We start from the raw sequence: 18,621 nt of genomic DNA, 5'->3' as shown, positions 1-18,621 counted from the left end.
TGGAGAATCCCATGGACAGAGGAGCCTGGCAGGCTACAGTCCATGGGGTCACAAAGAGTCAGACACAACTAAATGCTAAGCACAACATACAGATTGCATTTGGCTATGCTTTCCGATTTAAGAGTGCAATGCAGTCTTCAGGTTGTATGTTTAGGAGTCATTTAGAAACAAGTGAATAAATTTTGAGCAGCAGAGACAGCAGGAAAAAAATAAGCAAGCAAACTTTGGATAACATGTATTTTAGAGGAAATAAAAACTTTATTTTTGCAGTACCAAGCAATTCAAGATAAAAAGGCAGAAAACATTAAATCCTTGGATTGGCAAAGTATCCCTTAATCCTGAATTAAGCTACATAAACACACATCATCTAATATTCACAAAATCCTATGATTTATCTATAATTAGCCTCATTGTGCTGATAAGAAAAAGAAGCCAAAATTTAAGTGACTTCATTAAAGACAAAGAATAGGCACCCAACCTAGAACAAAAGCCAGAAATTCTCATTATTGTTTCTCAGTAACCAATTAAGTCCAGAGAGTAAAGGAAAGGAAAAAAATATCCTGAGTGAAGCAAAATAAATATTTGACATTGAAGGTCTAGCTTTACAAAGATGTTGTGTTATTATTTTTTCTTATTGTTTCTCAATGAAAGGGAGACTGAATGAGAATAAGTAAAAATACAAATAAATTTCCAGCATTGGTTTGAGAAATGAAGTTTGTATTTAAAGTCTGCCAACTTAACAGAACTTAATGATGAAAGGTACCTTGCAGAGTGAGAAGTTGCTGCTTAGAGCAGAAATTAAAACATGCGGAATACTTTTTAGAACACTGTGATTACAAGTTATTTAGAAATAATGAAATGAATACTGAGCAGGAAAGCAGGCTCTGTCAAGACTCAAGTTTGTAAACTTGAGGTTGAGCCTCCTGTGCCAGCAAGGCACGTCACAGCTGACCCAGAACTGCCAGGAATCCCTTTTTTTTTAAACTTTGAACTAGCTGGCAAATTTTACAAATCTGGAGTTTTCACCTTTTGAAAATGACACCTTTTGCTTGATGGCATCTTTTGAAAATCATAAAAAGGGAAGATGTAGCAATTAGATGGGCTTCCCAGGTGGTACAGTGGTAAAGAATCAGCTTGTCAATGCAAGAGACACAGGAGACACAAGTTCACAAGTTCGATCCCTGGGCTAGAAAGGTCCTCTGGAAGAGGAAATGGCAACCTTCTCCAGTATTCTTACCTGGTAAATTATTTGGACAGAGGAACCTGGCAGGTTATAGTCCATGGTGTCACAAAGAATCAGCCATGACTGAGCACAGACCAGACAGAAATTAGATGAGCTAAGTAGCAGCCACTCTGCATTTCTAGAAGTGTTTTGCATGGAACTGCTGCTCTGGAGCAGTAGCTGCAGCACTTGGTATTAGTTTTAACTTGCAGAATCTTAGGTGCCTTCTCAGATCTACTGAATCAGAATCTTCATTTGCACAGTCTCTAAATGTCTGATAAATTTGAGTATCAGGAGTCTGGAGAACCCTAAGAGGTACAGCATGCTAGCAAATATTAAAACTTTTAAAAATAAAATACCCAGTTAATGCATTCAAATGCTACAAATTGAGAATTAAACTGGCCTTGTGTATGACCAACCCAGACAGCATATTAAAAAGCAGAGACATTACTTTGCCAACAAAGGTCTGTCTAGTCAAAGCTGTGGTTTTCCAGTAGTCACGTATGGATGGGAGAGATGGACTATAAAGAAAGATGAGTACCGAAGAATTGATGCTTTTGAACTGTGGTGTTGGAGAAGACTCTTGAGAGTCCCTGGGACTGCAGTGAGATCCAACCAGTCTATCCTAAAGGAAATCAGTCCTGAATATTCATTGGAAGGATTGATGTTGAAACTGAAATTCCGATACTTTGGCCACCTGATGTGAAGAACTGACTCATTGGAAAAGACCCTGATGCTGGGAAAGATTGAAGGCCGGAGGAGAAGGGGCCAACAGAAGATGAGATGGTTGGAAGGCATCACTGACTCAATGGACATGAGTTTGGTTAAATTCTGGGAGTTGGTGATGGACAGGGAGGCCTGGCATGGTTCAGTCCATGCGGTTGCAAAGAGTCAGACACAACTGACCAACTGAGCTGAACTGAATTGTGTATCTGTTAATATGTTGAAAAGATTTCCTAGTATCCATTGTTTTAACACTTTATTTTTCATTTGTTTCTTTAATTAAAATGTGCAATTATATTTAAGCCTACTTTCCATCATTTTTTAAAAAGATGCCCAATTGAATAATCAAGTAATAGCAACCCAAATATTCATATTGGCTGTAATGAATAAAAACATATTTAGATTTCAGTAATTTCTATAGAATCCACATTGGAGGAATTTTTAAAGGGTTTCAGTTTCTTTGCTCATATCTCAGTCAATTTCTGCTAATTATCCATTTTAAAGATGTTCAACTCTCTGATAATTCTTTTCAGAAAGTTGAATTATTTTATTTAATTTCAGTAACAAATTTGCACTTAACAGATAAAATGGCCCATTTGTTGATGGCCCACAAGTACTTTCTCCTGACTAGAAAGATGTACTACCAACTAGAGAAGCTATTACTCTAATTTGAATTTTGGTCACCTTGGCCCATAGGACTGCTGCCTGCATCTGCTCCTTAGTGTTTACTAGCGAATCATTGACTGTTAGTGCAAATTTAATGCTAATTGTTACTTCAGGTTTTCAAATGGCTCAGCAGTAAGACATTAATGATTATTCATGCCTTAAGAAGGGCTGATAAGGGAATGAGATTACATCTTGTACAATTTTAGCTAACAAATTAAAGTGTAAATTAAATTTTCCCTGAGACAGAAAATAACTGACTTGGAAAGCCAAAACAATGAGACATTTCATTCACTTGTGATTTTCTCTTTCCTGTTGTACAGATATTCAGAGTATCAGAGGGTTAACCGTGGACTGGGTCTCACGTAATTTATACTGGATTAGCTCAGAATTTGATGAAACACAAATTAACGTGGCAAGACTAGATGGCTCCTTGAAAACCTCAATTATCCATGGAATCGATAAACCACAGTGTCTAGCAGCTCACCCAGTCAGGGGGTAAAGTATGATTTTTTTTTTAAGTTTTTCAAAATTTTATACACCTTTGCTCTGATATTATGTAAAAACTTTGTTGAATTCAGAAGAGACACACATATACATATGTGTATATACATATAAGCTATACAGTAAAAAAGGCAAATGTGAATATGGACATTATAGGCGATCCCGTGTTAACGATTTCTGCTCTTTCTGCATGAAATCAAGTTTTTACATATTACTGTAAAATTTTATCAATTTATGTTTATAAAGAGTGACAGTTCAGAATGAGAAAAAGAGAGAGAGAAGCCTAGAAAAGTTGTTAATTTCATTTCAAATACCAGTTGTTAATAACATGTTTACTGTGAGTTGATGTTATGGTCATTGCAGATTAGATCACATTCTCCCATCTTCTGGTTAGTCTTCAGGAATGCATGTAGAGAACTCATGTAGAGCTAAAAGAAAGTCTTTCTCTGTAGTGCTTTCAACAGGAATGATTGAAATGACTTTGTTTCCTTCTCTGGTACCTGATTTTTCTGAATCAAGAGAATTAACATTGATGAATGATTTTAAATGGAAATAATTTACTGTAGTTAAAGTTAAGGGCTTCCCAGGTGGCACTAGTAGTAAAGAACCCGCCTGCCAATGCAGGAGACATAAGAGCTATGGATTCGATCTCTTGTGCAGGAAGATCCCCTAGAGGAGGGCATGGCAACCCACTCCAATATCCTTGCCTGGAGAAGCCCATGGACGTTTGTGGGTGTAGAGGAGAAACAAGTGAGATAATGGGTCTTCAATGATAGGAAAAAGTAAGAGTGACTTCTTCCCAGGCAAGTGGCTCAACAATTTGGAGACCTCTTGGAAAAAAAAATAATCCTGTGCCAATAATTTAATATTAACTTAGTTCTTCAACAGATGTTTCTAGTCAACAAGTAGGTCTATATCTAATATTTTTAAACCATATCTCTTTTGAATTAAGGAAACTCTACTGGACAGATGGCAACACAATTAATATGGCAAATATGGATGGCAGTAATAGCAAGATTCTCTTTCAAAATCAAAAGGAACCTGTTGGTAAGTTTTATTATATATATATTTTTTTCACAGTTAATCACTGCAGTTTTTAATATGACAAATCTGTACTCATACAATGGATCTTTGCTCTTGAGCCTGAAAGAAAATATTGTAGATTGATAATATAAATTAAATCATAAATTTATTGATTTTATTGAATCTATTTGGTTTATGTAGGGTAGGAAGGAAACATTTTTTTCTGGAGAAGAAGTTTTTTTTGATAAGATAATTTTTTATAGTATCTCAAGTATAGAAGTTGCTTAAAACTTAAGGTAATTAATACATATAATATCTTATTCTCACTGATGAATACCTTATACACCAATTGCTTCAGTGGCAACATGATGTACTGAGGCTTCCTCTGATCATCATTGTTGTGGCATTATTAATAGTTACAATGATTTGAGTTTAAGCCTTTAATATTTAATTTTCAGCAGTTTTCATTTACTCTGCACGGTGTTTATTTAGTTTTTTATTCTACCTTTGTTAACCATTGTAAATCATCACATGAAACTTCATGGTGCTGAAAGAGAGCTTTGAGTCATTCCCATAAATGATTTTTGAAAATCAAGCTACAAGGATTCTTTTAGAAGATAATGTTACATATTTGCACATAGATATCTATACATTATGCTAATCTTTTCAAACAGTAATCACTTTCCTCATCTTCTCTTATACTTCTTTGAGAGGCCTGAATTTGTCATCTCAAAGTACCTTTTTAAAAAATCCAACAATGAACCTGGATTTTTATATTATATTAAATGTATATATATAAAAGAAAACCATAATTTTGCTTTGAATTAAATACTATATATTTTTAAATCTTGGAATAAAATTACTGTACCATGGAGCTTTTCAGCACTAATTTCTTAGTTTTAGAAATGTGGAAATATACTTACTTGAAGTATCTCATTTTTAATAGTGATGATTCAATAAAGGAATAATATTAAGATTTACAATAAATGGGAATTTTTATGTGGTCCATAGAATAAGCCTCTGATGTAAAATGATACTATTAACAACTCTTTTCGGTCCATAGAATAAACCTCTGATGTAAAATGATACTATTAACAACTCTTTTCTTTGGACTGTTGGTTCTAAGATGTGATACACAATTGAAATTCAAGGTAGTGTTAGAAATTAAAGGCAAATAGAAATGCTAATACTTCTGTGTAGAAGATGATAGAACAAAAGAAACAAGGGATTCTACAAGATAGGACCCATACAAAGGACTTAATTTGGACTAAAGCAATTTAGTCAGTGCTTATCTGGAGTTGTTCAGAATATTTAAAATGGAAAAGTGAATGTGATTGAAACAGTATGAGCAAATAAAGTTCTTACATTGTAATGCGGTAGCCATAAGTTACACCAAAATAATTCACATGCTTGTTTTTATAATGGGGAAAGCCTTATCTTTCTTAATACTAAATTTCCATTTTCCTACTCAAAATAAATTAAAGAAGAGCTATATATGTATAACTTATGTAAGGAAAGTTTGTAAGGAAAAGAATTACTGCTACTATATACACTTTGTAGTTGGCCCATCAGATGTCATACACCACATACTGTTAACTGTGTATGGATGATGATTCAACACCATCATTTATTTTAAAGGTACAACATCACCATTTAATATTTCAACATCATCATTAAAATTTTAAAATAAATTCAAAATGACACCATTAAATATTAATTTGTGTGAGATATACTATTTTCCCAGAAATAACCCAGAACCTTATTACAAAGCACATTTGAAGTCAGGATTCATGAGTATAGATTGTGAGTTAGATATTCAATAAACAGATTTTCATTATAAGATTTTGTATTCAGCCTGTAGATAAAAATTTGACATTGTTCTTTTTCCTTTAGGGGAACAGGAACCTAAATCACTTTAGATTCCACTAAGTGAATTTATCCCACTGACCTTGAGCAAATTACAGTTAGCTTGGTTGTACTTGCTTTCCTCATCTGTAAAATCAAGGCAAAATGCCTATTTTTATAAAGTTCTCATGAGGATTAAATGAGGAAAACTTATGAAAAGAACAGCTGGCCTTTTGTAATAGAACCTATCAGGAGTAGTAGTAGAAGGTATATTGGGTCCCATAGACTGGAATTTGAATGATTTGTCTACAATATTAAGTGCGTATAAAAGAATTCAGTGAAGAATAAACATAGAACAAAATCCACAGAAATGTGGCAAAGGAATATATGTAACCAAGTGGGCCTCTGAGATGAACAAACTTTTATGCACATCTGAGGATTTAACTCTATATTGTCTTGATGTTGATGCTCAGAGGCAAACACGTTTGAAATACTCTTCTGCTCTCAGATTTTGTCAGCATATCTGCCCCAGGGCAATAGACAGCTGTGCCCTCATCTTGCTTTATTACAGGCATTGGTTGCAAGTTCCTCCCAGTAACTTAGGTTACTAGTCATGTTTACCAAGTGTTAAGATTGCTGGTCTCTGTGACGTTAATGACAGGCTGTGTTGTCCATTAGTAAATGTGTTCCTCTTGCTGTTTCTTCTCCCTTCCTTGTCTAAGCTTGTGGTCATTTGGCTCTGTAGGGGAGGAAGAGGCTTTCCTATCACTTTCTAGGTTCTTTTGGCTGGTCTAATGCATATATACCTCGGAGATATTACAGCTTCAGTTCTAGACCACTGAAATAAAGCAAATATGACAATTAAGTGAGTCACACAAAAATTTTTGGTTTCCCAGTGCATATAAAAGTTATGTTGTACACCATACTATAGCCTTTCAAGTGGGTGATAACATTGTGTCTTAAAACAAACAAAGGGTGTACATACCTTAATTAAAAAATACTTTATTGCTAAATTCCTAACCATCATCTGAACCTTCAGCAAGTCATCATAGTAATGGCAAAGATTACTGATCACAGATCAACATAAGAAATATAATGATGTAAAATTATGAGATATTAACCAGACTGTGGCACAGAGACAGGCAATAGTCAGATGCTGTTGGAAAAAATGGTGCCAATAGACCTACTAGGTACAGGGTTGACACAAACATTCAATTTGCAAGAAACACAGTATCTGCAGAGTGCACAGTAAAGCAGAGAGAAATAAAATGAGGTATACCTGTAGTTAAATTCACAGAAGGCAGGAGAAGAAAAACAGGAAAAAAAATTTAATTATGTACATATGGGACCCCCATAAAAATGAGACCCGAAGAAGTAACCAAAGCAGGAAGCTTTTTTACCTATTAGATAAAGAAAATTGTTTGTGAAGATTTGACAAAACAAAGGGGTTTGAACTTGCAGTTCCAAAGTAATGAAGAAGTAACAAACCTTATTTATACTGCTGTTTGGGCCTTGGATTCCCTATCTCTGGCAATAAGGACACCTTCTATCTTCCTGGTATAAGGAGGATAGCTTTTCATGGGAGAATTAGTCCTTGTTTTCAGAAAAACAAAAGAGGGTCAGTGTATTCTTCTTTTACCAGCTGTTTAAGTAACTTTACATCAGAATAATTAATATGCCTGCATATTCACATTTAGGGGTGGCCTGTCCTCGACCTGTCAGTTTTCTAGCATCTCAGATGTTTCTCAAAAAAGAAAGAACAAGTAAAAATCAGTTGGTCAGTTTATCTACTTATTGACAAGTTTTTTTTCTTTTTAAGCACAGAGTATAAATATAGAATAAATTATTCAGAATGCAACCCTTATTCATTTAAACCTTGTTAATTGCGATTTTTGATCTATCCCAGTAGGCTAGAGAGACTCTTATCTGTAAATTAACTGTAAAAAGTATTACTGCTGAGTAACTTTCTAGCAGGAAATTCTTATCTATATTCAGTTAGTTTAAATTGTTCATTTGTGTGGCACCAGTTAAGATGATGTTTTCAAGATTATTATAGGTGCTATTAAAACAGATTAAAAGCTATGTTCCATAGTAACTGTTTTTCAAGTTGTAGTCTTTTTACTGTGTGTGCTTGAACCATTTTCTTTAAATATATTCACTAATATATTATTTATGAAGTTATGCAAAATACTTAGGTATTTCCGATTTGTTTTCTTTTTTTAAAGTTTTTTTTTTCTGTCCATTTTTTTAAATGGGCAATTTAGAGCTGTAGTGTAAATAAGCAGACTCTCCTCCCCGCCAAAAAAACTTGTTTTTGGTTTATATACAAATTTAAATGTGATTTATTGTAGTATCAAGGTTAAGTCTCATATGGAAACATTTGATAATGGAAGAATCTTTGAAATACTCCCTAGAATTCATGGCACTGTAATCTCACTTTATAAGATTCTTTTAAAACTATTCCCCTGAGAATATTTCTAAAATGGAATTTTTGAGTCCTATAAATGAACATATGAATGTGTGAAAAAGTAAGCACAAACCTATTTTTGTTTGTATACGTGACTGTCATACCTATGAAATATTATATGCATAGGGATTTTTTTTACTTTTATTTACTTACTGAAGTTCACTGATATTTTACACTTAGGAAACTATTTTAATTTCTTTTTTCATAATGAATCTGTCTGGGCAATCTCTGGCTTAAACTCCTCCCCACTGCATTCCCTGAACCATTTCTATGAAGAAAATTAGGTGATTAGGAAAGGAGGAGATACTTACTGTTAATTGATTTTTCTCCTATGCATATTGATTGTCAGATTATACATTATTTTGGGGAAAAATATATAGGAAAAATATGTGCAAAATGTGAGGAGAAAAAACGATATTCTGTCTGGCAAGGCTGGGGAATGTCAACTCAAAACAATCATTTTCTATCACCCTTTATGAAAGCTATATTCTCACTAAAGTTACGCTTTGTATTTGCATGCACTTAGCCTGGGATGTATGATGATGATGATATAGAATCATCATTTTGGTAACAAAAATAGCGTAATTATTTTGCCTATTTATTAAGGACTTAAAATATGCCAGGTACTTGCAAAATGTTTTCATTAATCATCTCATAGTAATCATTTCTGGAAGGCTTTCTTACTCCTCCTTTATAGCTTCAGAAATTGAGGCTTGTTGAAAGAAATTAGTTGCCTGTCATGAATGGTAGAGTTGCAATTCAAACCAAGTTTATCTGCTTCCAAAGTCATATTAAATCTTAACCATTATGCTATGCCCACAGAGGCTGATTTCATATAGTGATTACCTAACCTCAAGCAAAGATCAAGGAATAAAACCAGTACTCTTTCAAGCATAGAGAGTGGAAAGAAAAATGTACAGCTTATGTACTCCTCAGAAACATGGGGCCAATTAGGACACTGCAGCCAGCTTTTCTAAGCAGCCAGGGGTAGGCAAGCACCAGTTTAACCTCTGTGCCTATTTTGCTGTACAATTAATTATTTCTGAATTTTTAAATGCATATTTTAAACAGTAATGTCACTGATATACTAGGTTTTCTTCTTTTTGCAGAATGGTTTTTATAGTTTAATTTACTGGATTTCCCTTACTTGTTTCCTGTTATATCCTTATGTGTGACATAACTTGAAAGAGAAGTTCATCCTGATCTTATCAAAAGACCCAACTTTACATTTTATGAATGTGTATCACTGAAGACAAAGTAACTGCTACCTAGAGGCAGGTTGGGCTGAATACCTTTGTTTCTGTTAAATACAAATCACCATTCTCATTATCCATTGTCAAACGAAATATTTTCAATTAAGAGTTGTTGCTCTGTCTTGGATGCATTAAACGCTTAGAGCAGTTTGCAGAAGAGGGGGTTTTAATTTACTATTTAAAGTGATTGCCAAGTTTACAATGTTTGCATATTATGAATTTTATCCCTTAAGCCTCATATAAAGTATCTTGACTTGTCAATCAGCATTTCAATTTTTGGCTTTTTCTTAAGAATCTACTGTACTATATATTTCATTTTCTTGATGTTTTCTCTTCACTATAAATGTGATCCCAACCAAAAGTCATTTGTTTACTCAACTTTCAAGTATACCTTCTTGAAGCCTGCCAAACTATTAACTTTTAATTGTTTAATCATTCCAACCCTTATTGTGTATTTGTGGATTTTAAAATTTTTATGGATAGCATTCATAAACACTGCTTAGCATGTCAAAAGAGCTCAAGCATCTCACTATTTAAAAATAAGAATATTTATATATACTTATTACTCAGCACACTTTTATTATGCATGAAGCTCAATCAACATATAAGGCTATGTACCATGAAAGAAATGATAATAATATGTTACCAAAAAGACCAGGGGAATTAACAAACTGATATTAAAATTATACATTCATGTACACACAAATAATTTAAATTATTATGTTTTTTAATTTGATCTTTTACTCAAATGTGATGAAGTATTTAAAAAAAAATTATGAAGGGTATTTAGGTTCTAGACTCTGAAAATAAAACCTGGGATACATTATCAAAGTCATAGTCCAGTAAAGGAAAAGAATAGAAACATAAACCGTTTGATGAAGTCTTCTGTAGAGTTAAACAACAACAAAAACACATACCATTAATGAGTACTATTTCAAGACAGCATAAAGATAATATAAGTAGACACAATGAAAAATAGAACAACTCATTCTTTATGGAAAGAAAAATAGAGGAATAAGTTGTTACAAAATTGGTGATATTTTTAAGTTTCAACTGGAATTTGAAGAAGACATACATTTTTGCTTTTGAGTTATGAGAGGAGAAGGGGATTTCCTTAGTCTTAGTAAAAAAGGGAGGGAAAAAAAAACAGGTTTATTTATTTATTTAGTTTTTTTAGCATTAGCACTTAACAGTGCATCAAAGATTTACTGTTTCCACTGCAAGATGAACTGGTTCCTAAACTTGTTAGGTACCAGAGTGTAATCAGTCAAACAGGAAATGAAGTCTGTTCCACTTTGGGAAAGGTATGCTCATAATTTTATCTGAAAATTACTAATACACTTCTGGGAGATGGCCCTCTTACTCAGTACGCCTCATCGGTAATGCGGGCATAAATACCAAGGGACCTCGTGATCTAACTTTAGCATGGCGCTGTCATCTGCAAGTGTATTTCTCCCACCTCTGCAGTAGTTGCTTTCCAATATTTCAGGTTATTATTATTGTTTTTTTTTTTTTTTATAGTCATTACACCTCGAGGATGACAAAGATGAGAGTGTGGAAGATTAACGATCACAAAACTTACACCAAAAAGGGAAGCTCTTCTATATTATATGAAAATCCCTTATAAAAGGCAGTTCATTAACCAAAAATGCTTTATGCATTCAGATTTTCCCCATTGCCGGGACCAGCCCCGGCTGAACCAGGTATTGAAGGAGAGAGAGGCGCGAGGCGAAGATCAGGCGACAATTGCTTAATTAAACGTTAATTAAGGATATAAAGAGTAATAGAATGAGGATAGCTCAGTAGGAAAATTCAGTGGAGAAAAGAGGCTGAGATAAGGATAGCTCAGTGAGGAAATTCAGTGTAGAGAAAGAGGCTGAATAATTCAGCCAGAAGGTAAGAGAAAGAACGACATGGTGAGACCAAGTTTCGTGAACAAGGCCCCACTTTATTTTCCAAAGTAGTTTTTATACCTTAAGTTATGCATAGAGGATAATGGGGAAGGGGTAGAGTCAGGCAGCAAGCCAGGCTTTCTTCCTGCAAACTTATCATATGCAAAAGCTTAGGTGATTTGCATCATCTTCTGGCCCAGAAGCCTGTTAACATTTTAAGACCTTTTCTTCAGAAAACTTATTTTTCTCTAAAGGTGACTGGTCAGGAGCCACCCTCCAAAAGCATTAGATAAAGTTGCATTCCTACAGCGCAAAGGTGTGGTGGGCTATAACAAGAAAAAGAATTAACTCAAGGGTCCCAGGTTACAAACATTAAAGCTACTATTTACACCAATTATATTAATCAATACACTGCCAGGGACACAGCAGGTAAGGGATATGGAAACTTAGCAGCAAACATTGGCCCAACAAGTGAAAATCCCTTCACCAATACAATTTCTAATCAATCTTTTAACTACTCAAAAGAATCTGTGTTTAGACAGTTTAGAACATCTCCTGCCTCTCACAGTTGGGAGGCTCTGAACAATCACATGTGGCCGGAAAACCTATTCAGGCAGGCTAGAGGATTTCCAAAGGAGTTTGTAGGTTAAACACTGTCACACCCAGGAATTATTAACTGGAGCTGTAAGCTAACTTTTTTCAGAGAGGTAGTGGGGGACAGCCCCCCGTAAAGTCAGAGGTGTAGGTGAAAGCACAAAGCAGAAAGTAGGCAGACAGACTCTGGTTTTGCGGGTAGTCCAGGGAGACTCCTGAGGCTTGATCCCGCCTTTGCGTATGCCAAGCCTCCTTCCTCATGACCTTTGTCATGGGTGGAGTTCCTCACGCTGGCTACCGGCAGTGATAGAATTCCAGTTGAGCTATTCCAGATCCTGAAAAGTGCTGCACTCAATATGCAATATGCACTCAATATGCAATATGCGGCTCCCGGCACCCCATCTCTCAACAGTGATGGTTTCCAAAGAGAACACTCAGTAGTGAAGGCCACACACTTGTTTTGCATTAGTTTGATACGCTGAAAATCAGAACCTTTAAAGCATCTTGTAAATGGGAGAAATGAAACTGGACCTGGGTAGGGGGCTGGGTTTAACAGGTTTAAAATGGACAAAATCATATTTTGTCTACAATCTGAATTATTCTGTGTGTCTAGGGGAAAAAGTATATAGCCCGAGGAAATGTTTAGGATTATATTGACAGGAACTATAATTTTAAAATATTGAAGTGACACAATTTAGTGCTTTAAAGATAGTTTGCTTTATTTTACCTATCAAGCTATAAAATATAGTTTAGGCAAAGTAAAAAACTATAGGTTGTTGTCCTTGTTCAGTCACCCAGTTGTGTCCAACTCTTTGCAACCCCATGGATGCAGCATGCCAGGTCTCCCTGCCACTCACCATCTGCCGGAGTTTGCCCCTGTTCATGTGCACTGCATCAGTGATGCCATCCAGTCATCTTATCCTCTGATGCCCTCTTCTCCTTCTACCCTTGATCTTTCCCAGCATCGGGGACATATCCAGTGAGTCATCTGTATAGGTATTAAACCTTTTAAAATGATCTTTTAGAAAAAAATAAAACCACTTCTTAACAAAAGCTTGTCACTAATTCTGGGTTTCTTCTAATTTTGCATGTTATTTTCACAAGGCACATAATTTTTACCAGTCATTAAGAACTTGAATGATAGAATAATTGTCCCAGGTAAAATGATTTATATGAAGGAGAATGGAGGAGATGCTAAAATCTTAACTTGATAAAATAAATATCAAGGAAGTTATTACCTTAGTTCTGTAGCTCTGTAGGTCATCAGTGGCTTCTTAAAGCAGAGTGAATTGAGGGGATTATTTCAAGCAATAATTTAGATCAAGTTAATATAAAAACAATATAGATACTTGCAGTTGAGAAAAAAAATATAAAAAAAAATTATTTCATCTATCTTCCTAGGTTATTGCATCTACCTTATTCCTTCCAGGGTCTGGCTAAGGCCCTAGAACTTAGACTGACAAAAGACAAAAACAGAGCTTATTAACTTGTGTAGCACACATGCATGTGAGAGAAACACACTGAAGAATAGCTCAAAGGAGTGGTGTGAACATGTGTGTATATCATCTTCAGTCAGTTCACTTAGGTCGCTCAGTAGTGTCTGACTCTTTGCGACCCCATGGACTGCAGCCAGGCTTCCCAGTCCATTACCAACTCACGGAGCCTACTCAACTCATGTCCATCACATCCGTGATGCCACCTAACCATCTCATCCTCTGTCATCCTCTTCTCCTGCCTTCAATCTTTCCCAGCATCAGGGTCTTTTCCAATGAGTCGGTTCTTCGCATAAGGTGGCCAAAGTATTGGAGTTTCAGCTTCAGCATCAGTCCTTCCAATGAATAGCCAGGACTGATCTTTAGGATTGATAGGTTGGATCTCCTTGCAGTCCAAGGGACTCTCAAGAGTCTTCTCCAACACCACAGTTCAAAAGCATCAATTCTTCAGCACTCAGCTTTCTTTATAGTCCAGCTCTCATATCCATACATGATTATTTGAAAAACCATAGCTTTGATTAGTTGGACCTTTGTTGGTAAAGTAATGTCTCTGCTTTCTAATATGCTATCTAGGTTGGTCATAGCTTTTCTTCTAAGGAGCAAGCGTCTTTTAATTTCATGGCTGCAGTCACCATCTGCAGTGATTTTGGAGCCCCCAAAAATAAAGTCTCACTGTTTCTTTTGCTTCCCCATCTATTTGCCATGAAATGATGGGACCAGGTGCCATGATCTTAGTTTTCTGAATGTTGAGTTTTAAGCCAACTTTTTCACTCTCCTCTTTCACTTTCATCAAGAGGCTCTTTAGTTCTTCTTCACTTTCTTCCATAAGGATGGTGTCATCTGTATATATGAGTTTATTGATATTTCTCCTGGCAATCTTGATTCCAGCTTGTACTTCATCCAGCCTGGCATTTCGCATGACGTACTCTGCATATAAGTTAAATAAGCAGGGTGACAATATACAGCCTTGACATACTCCTTTCCAGATTTGGAACCAGTCTTTTGTTCCATGTCCATTTCTAACTGTTGCTTCCTGACCTGCATACAGATATCTCAGGAGGCAGGTCAGGTGGTCTGAGATTCCTATCTCTTTAAGAATTTTCCACATTTTATTGTGATCCACACAGTCAAAGGCTTTAGTGTAGTCAATAAAGCAAAAGTGGATTTTTTTCTGAAACTCCCTTGCTTTTTCAATGATCCAGTTTATGTTGGCAATTTGATAAAGCCATTAATTTGTAGAGAAATAGAAAGATAAAGGGAAAAGGTTTTAGACTTAAAGAAAGTAAGCTATAAGAAGGTAATTACATGAGAAAAACTAAAGAAAGATAAGGGTCATTTTAGTAAATTCCTTTCAGTGCTATCTCTGGGCTGGTAAGAGTCTAGACTTATCTCTGGTGATTAACAGGTAAGCCTCTTCCCACGTGGCTCAGTGGGCAAAGAATCCACCTGAAGTGTAGGAGACATGGGTTTGACCCCTGGGTCAGGAAGATCTGTTGGAGGAAGGCATAGCAACCTCCTCTAGTATTCTTGCCTGGAGAACCCCATGGACAGAGGAGCCTGGGGGGCTACAGCTCATTGAGTTGCAAAGAATTGGATATGACTGAAGCAACTTCAAGGGCGCGGGGGGGCAGAGAGGAGCTACTCCATGTCCAAGGTAAGGAGCAGCAGCTGCACTTTGCTGGAGCAGCCGTGAAGAGATACCCCACATCCAAGGTAAGAGAAAACCAGGTAAGACGGTAGGTGTTGCAAGAGGGCATCAGAGGGCAGACACACTGAAACCATAATCACAGAAAACTAGCCAATCTGATCACACAGAACACAGCCTTGTCTTACTCAATAAAACTAAGCCATGCTGTGTGGGGCCACCCAAGACAGGTGGGTCATGGTGGAGAGGTCTGACAGAATGTGGTCCACTGGAGAAGGGAAAGGCAAACCACTACAGTATTCTTGCCTTGAGAACCCCATGAGCAGTATGAAAAGGCAAAATGATAGGATACTGAAAGAGGAGAGGAACTCCCCAGGTCATTAGGTGCCCAATATGCTACAGAAGATCAGTGGAGAAATAACTCCAGAAAGAATGAAGCGATGGAGCCAAAACAAAAACAATACCCAGCTGTGGATGTGACTGGTGATAGAAGCAAAGTCTGATGCTATAAAGAACAATATTGCATAGGAACCTGGAATGTTAGGTCCATGAATCAAGGCAAATTGGAAATGGTCAAAAAGGAGATGGAAAGAGTGAATGTTGATATTCTAGGAATCAGAGAACTAAAATGGTTGGGAATGGGTGAATTTAACTCAGATGACTGTTATATCTTCTACTGTGGGCAGGAATCCTTTAGAAGAAATGGAGTAGCCATCATGGTCAACAAAAGAGTCCAAAATTCAGTACTCGGATGCGGTCTAAAAAACAACAGAATGATCTCTGTTTGTTTCCAAGGCAAACCATTCATTATCACGGTGATCCAAGCCTATGTCCCAACCAGTAATACTGAAGAAGCTGAAGTTGAATGGTTCTATGAAGACCTACAAGACCTTTTAGAACTAATAGCCAAAAAAGATGTCCTTTCATTATAGGCTACTGGAATGCAAAAATAGGAAGTCAAGAAATACCTGGAATAACAGGCAAATTTGGCCTTGGAATACGGAATGAAGCAGGGCAAAGTTTAATAGAGTTTTGCCAAGAGAACGCACTGGTCATAGCAAACACCCTTTTCCAACAACACAAGAGAAGACTCTATACATGGACATCACCAGATGGTCAACACCAAAATCACATAGATTATTTTCTTTGCAGCCAAAGATGGAGAAGCTCTAAACAGTCATCAAAAACAAGACCAGGAGATGACTATGGCTCAGATCATGAACTCCTTATTGCCAAATTCAGACTTAATTTGAAGAAAGCAGGGAAAACCACTAGACCATTCAGGTATGACCTAAATCAAATCCCTTATGATTATACAGTGGAAGTAAGAAAAAGATTTAAGGGACTAGATTTGATAGACAGAGTGCCTGATGAACTATGGACTGAGGTTCATGACGTTGTACAGGAGACAAGGATCAAGACCATCAACATGGAAAAGAAATGCAAAAAAGCAAAATGGCTGTCTGAGGAAACCTTACAAATAGCTGTGAAAAGAAGAGAAGCAAAAAGCAAAGGAGAAAAAGAACGATATTCTCATTTGAATGCAGAGTTCCAAAGAACAACAAGGAAAGATAAGAAAGCCTTCCTAAGAGATCAATGCAAAGAAATAGAGGGAAACAACAGAATGGGAAAGACTAGAGATCTTTTCAAGAAAATTAGAGATACCAAGGGAACATTTCATGCAAAGATGGGCTTAATAAAGGACAGAAATTATGTGGACCTAACAGAAGCAGAAGATATTAAGAAGAGGTGGCAAGAATACACAGAAGAACTGTACAAAAAAGATCTTCAGGACCAAGATAATCACGATGGTGTGATCACTCACCTAGAGCCAGACATCCTAAAATGCGAAGTCAAGTAGGCCTTCCTTAGAAAGCATCACTACAAAAAAAGCTAGTGGATGTGATGGAATTCCAGTTGAGCTATTTTAAATCCTGAAAGATGATGCTGTGAAAGTACTGCACTCAATATGCCAGCAAATTTGGAAAACTCAGCAGTGGCCACAAGACTGGAAAAGGTCAGTTTTCATTCCAATCCCAAAGAAAGGAAATGCCAAAGAATGCTCAAACTACAGCACAATTAAACTCATCTCATACGCTAGTAAAGTAATGCTTAAAATTGTCCAAGCCAGGCTTCAGCAATACGTGAACTGTGAACATCCAGATGTTCAAGCTGGTTTAAGAAAAGGAGGAGGGACCAGAGATCAAATTGCCAACATCCGCTGGATCATGGAAAAAGCAAGAGAGTTCCAGAAAAACATCTATTTCTGCTTTATTGACTATGCCAAAGCCTTTGACTGTGTGGATCACAATAAACTGTGGAAATTCTGAAAGAGATGGGAATACCAGACCACCTGACCTATCTCTTGAGAAACCTGTATGCAGGTCAGGAAGCAATAGTTAGAACTGGACATAGAACAACAGACTGGTTCTAAATAGGAAAAGGAGTACGTCGAGGCTGTATATTGCCACCCTGCTTATTTAACTTATATGCAGAGTACATCATGAGAAACGCTGGGCTGGAAGAAGCACAAGCTGGAATCAAGTTTGCCAGGAGAAATATCAATAACCTCAGATATGTATATGACACCACCCTTATGGCAGAAAGTGAAGAGGAAATATAAAGCCTTTTGATGAAAGTAGAGAGTGAAGAAGTTGGCTTAAAGCTCAACATTCAGAAAACCAAGATCATGGCATCTGGTCCCAACACTTCATGGGTAATAGATGGGGAAACAGTGGAAACAGTGTCAGACTTTATTTTTTTGGATTCCAAAATCACTGCCGATGGTGATTGCAGACATGAAATTAAAAGACGCTTACTCCTTGGAAGGAAGGTTATGACCAACCTAGATAGCATATTGAAAAGCAGAGACATTACTTTGCCAATAAAGGTCTGTCTAGTCAAGGCTAGTGGTCATATATGGATGTGAGAGTTTGACTGTGAAGAAAACTGAGCACAGAAGAATTGATGCTTTTGAACTGTGGTGTTGGAGAAGACTCTTGAGAGTCCCTTGGCCTGCAAGGAGATCCAACCAGTCCGTTCTAGAGGAGATCAGCCCTGGGTGTTCTTTGGAAGGAATGATGCTGAGATTGAAACTCCAATACTTTGGCCACCTCATGCGAAGAGTTGACTCATTGGAAAAGGCCCTGATGCTGGGAGGGATTGGGGGCAGGTGGAGAAGGGGACAACAGAGCATGATGAGATGGCTGGATAGCATCACCGACTCCATCTTCATGAGTTTGAGTGAACTCCGGGAGTTGGTGATGGACAGGGAGGCCTTGCATGCTGTGATTCATG

General features: G+C 36.6%; 1 protein-coding gene across 1 annotated transcript in view; it reads left to right on the top strand.

Moving 5' to 3' along the window:
* The window catches only part of LRP1B (LDL receptor related protein 1B), a 1,793,119-nt gene that overhangs the window by 1,091,990 nt on the left and 682,508 nt on the right, over nucleotides 1-18,621 (top strand). The window contains exons 29-30 of the mRNA XM_070360639.1: nucleotides 2,932-3,106; nucleotides 4,065-4,159. Coding sequence (XP_070216740.1) covers nucleotides 2,932-3,106; nucleotides 4,065-4,159 — 270 coding nt within the window. The remainder of the gene's footprint in view (nucleotides 1-2,931; nucleotides 3,107-4,064; nucleotides 4,160-18,621) is intronic.

The sequence above is a fragment of the Bos mutus genome, chromosome 2 (genome assembly GCF_027580195.1).
Source record: "Bos mutus isolate GX-2022 chromosome 2, NWIPB_WYAK_1.1, whole genome shotgun sequence".
In the NCBI taxonomy this organism is placed as follows: domain Eukaryota; kingdom Metazoa; phylum Chordata; class Mammalia; order Artiodactyla; family Bovidae; genus Bos; species Bos mutus.
The sequence above is the reverse complement of the archived record's forward strand: the minus strand, read 5'-3'. Positions and strand labels throughout refer to the sequence as shown.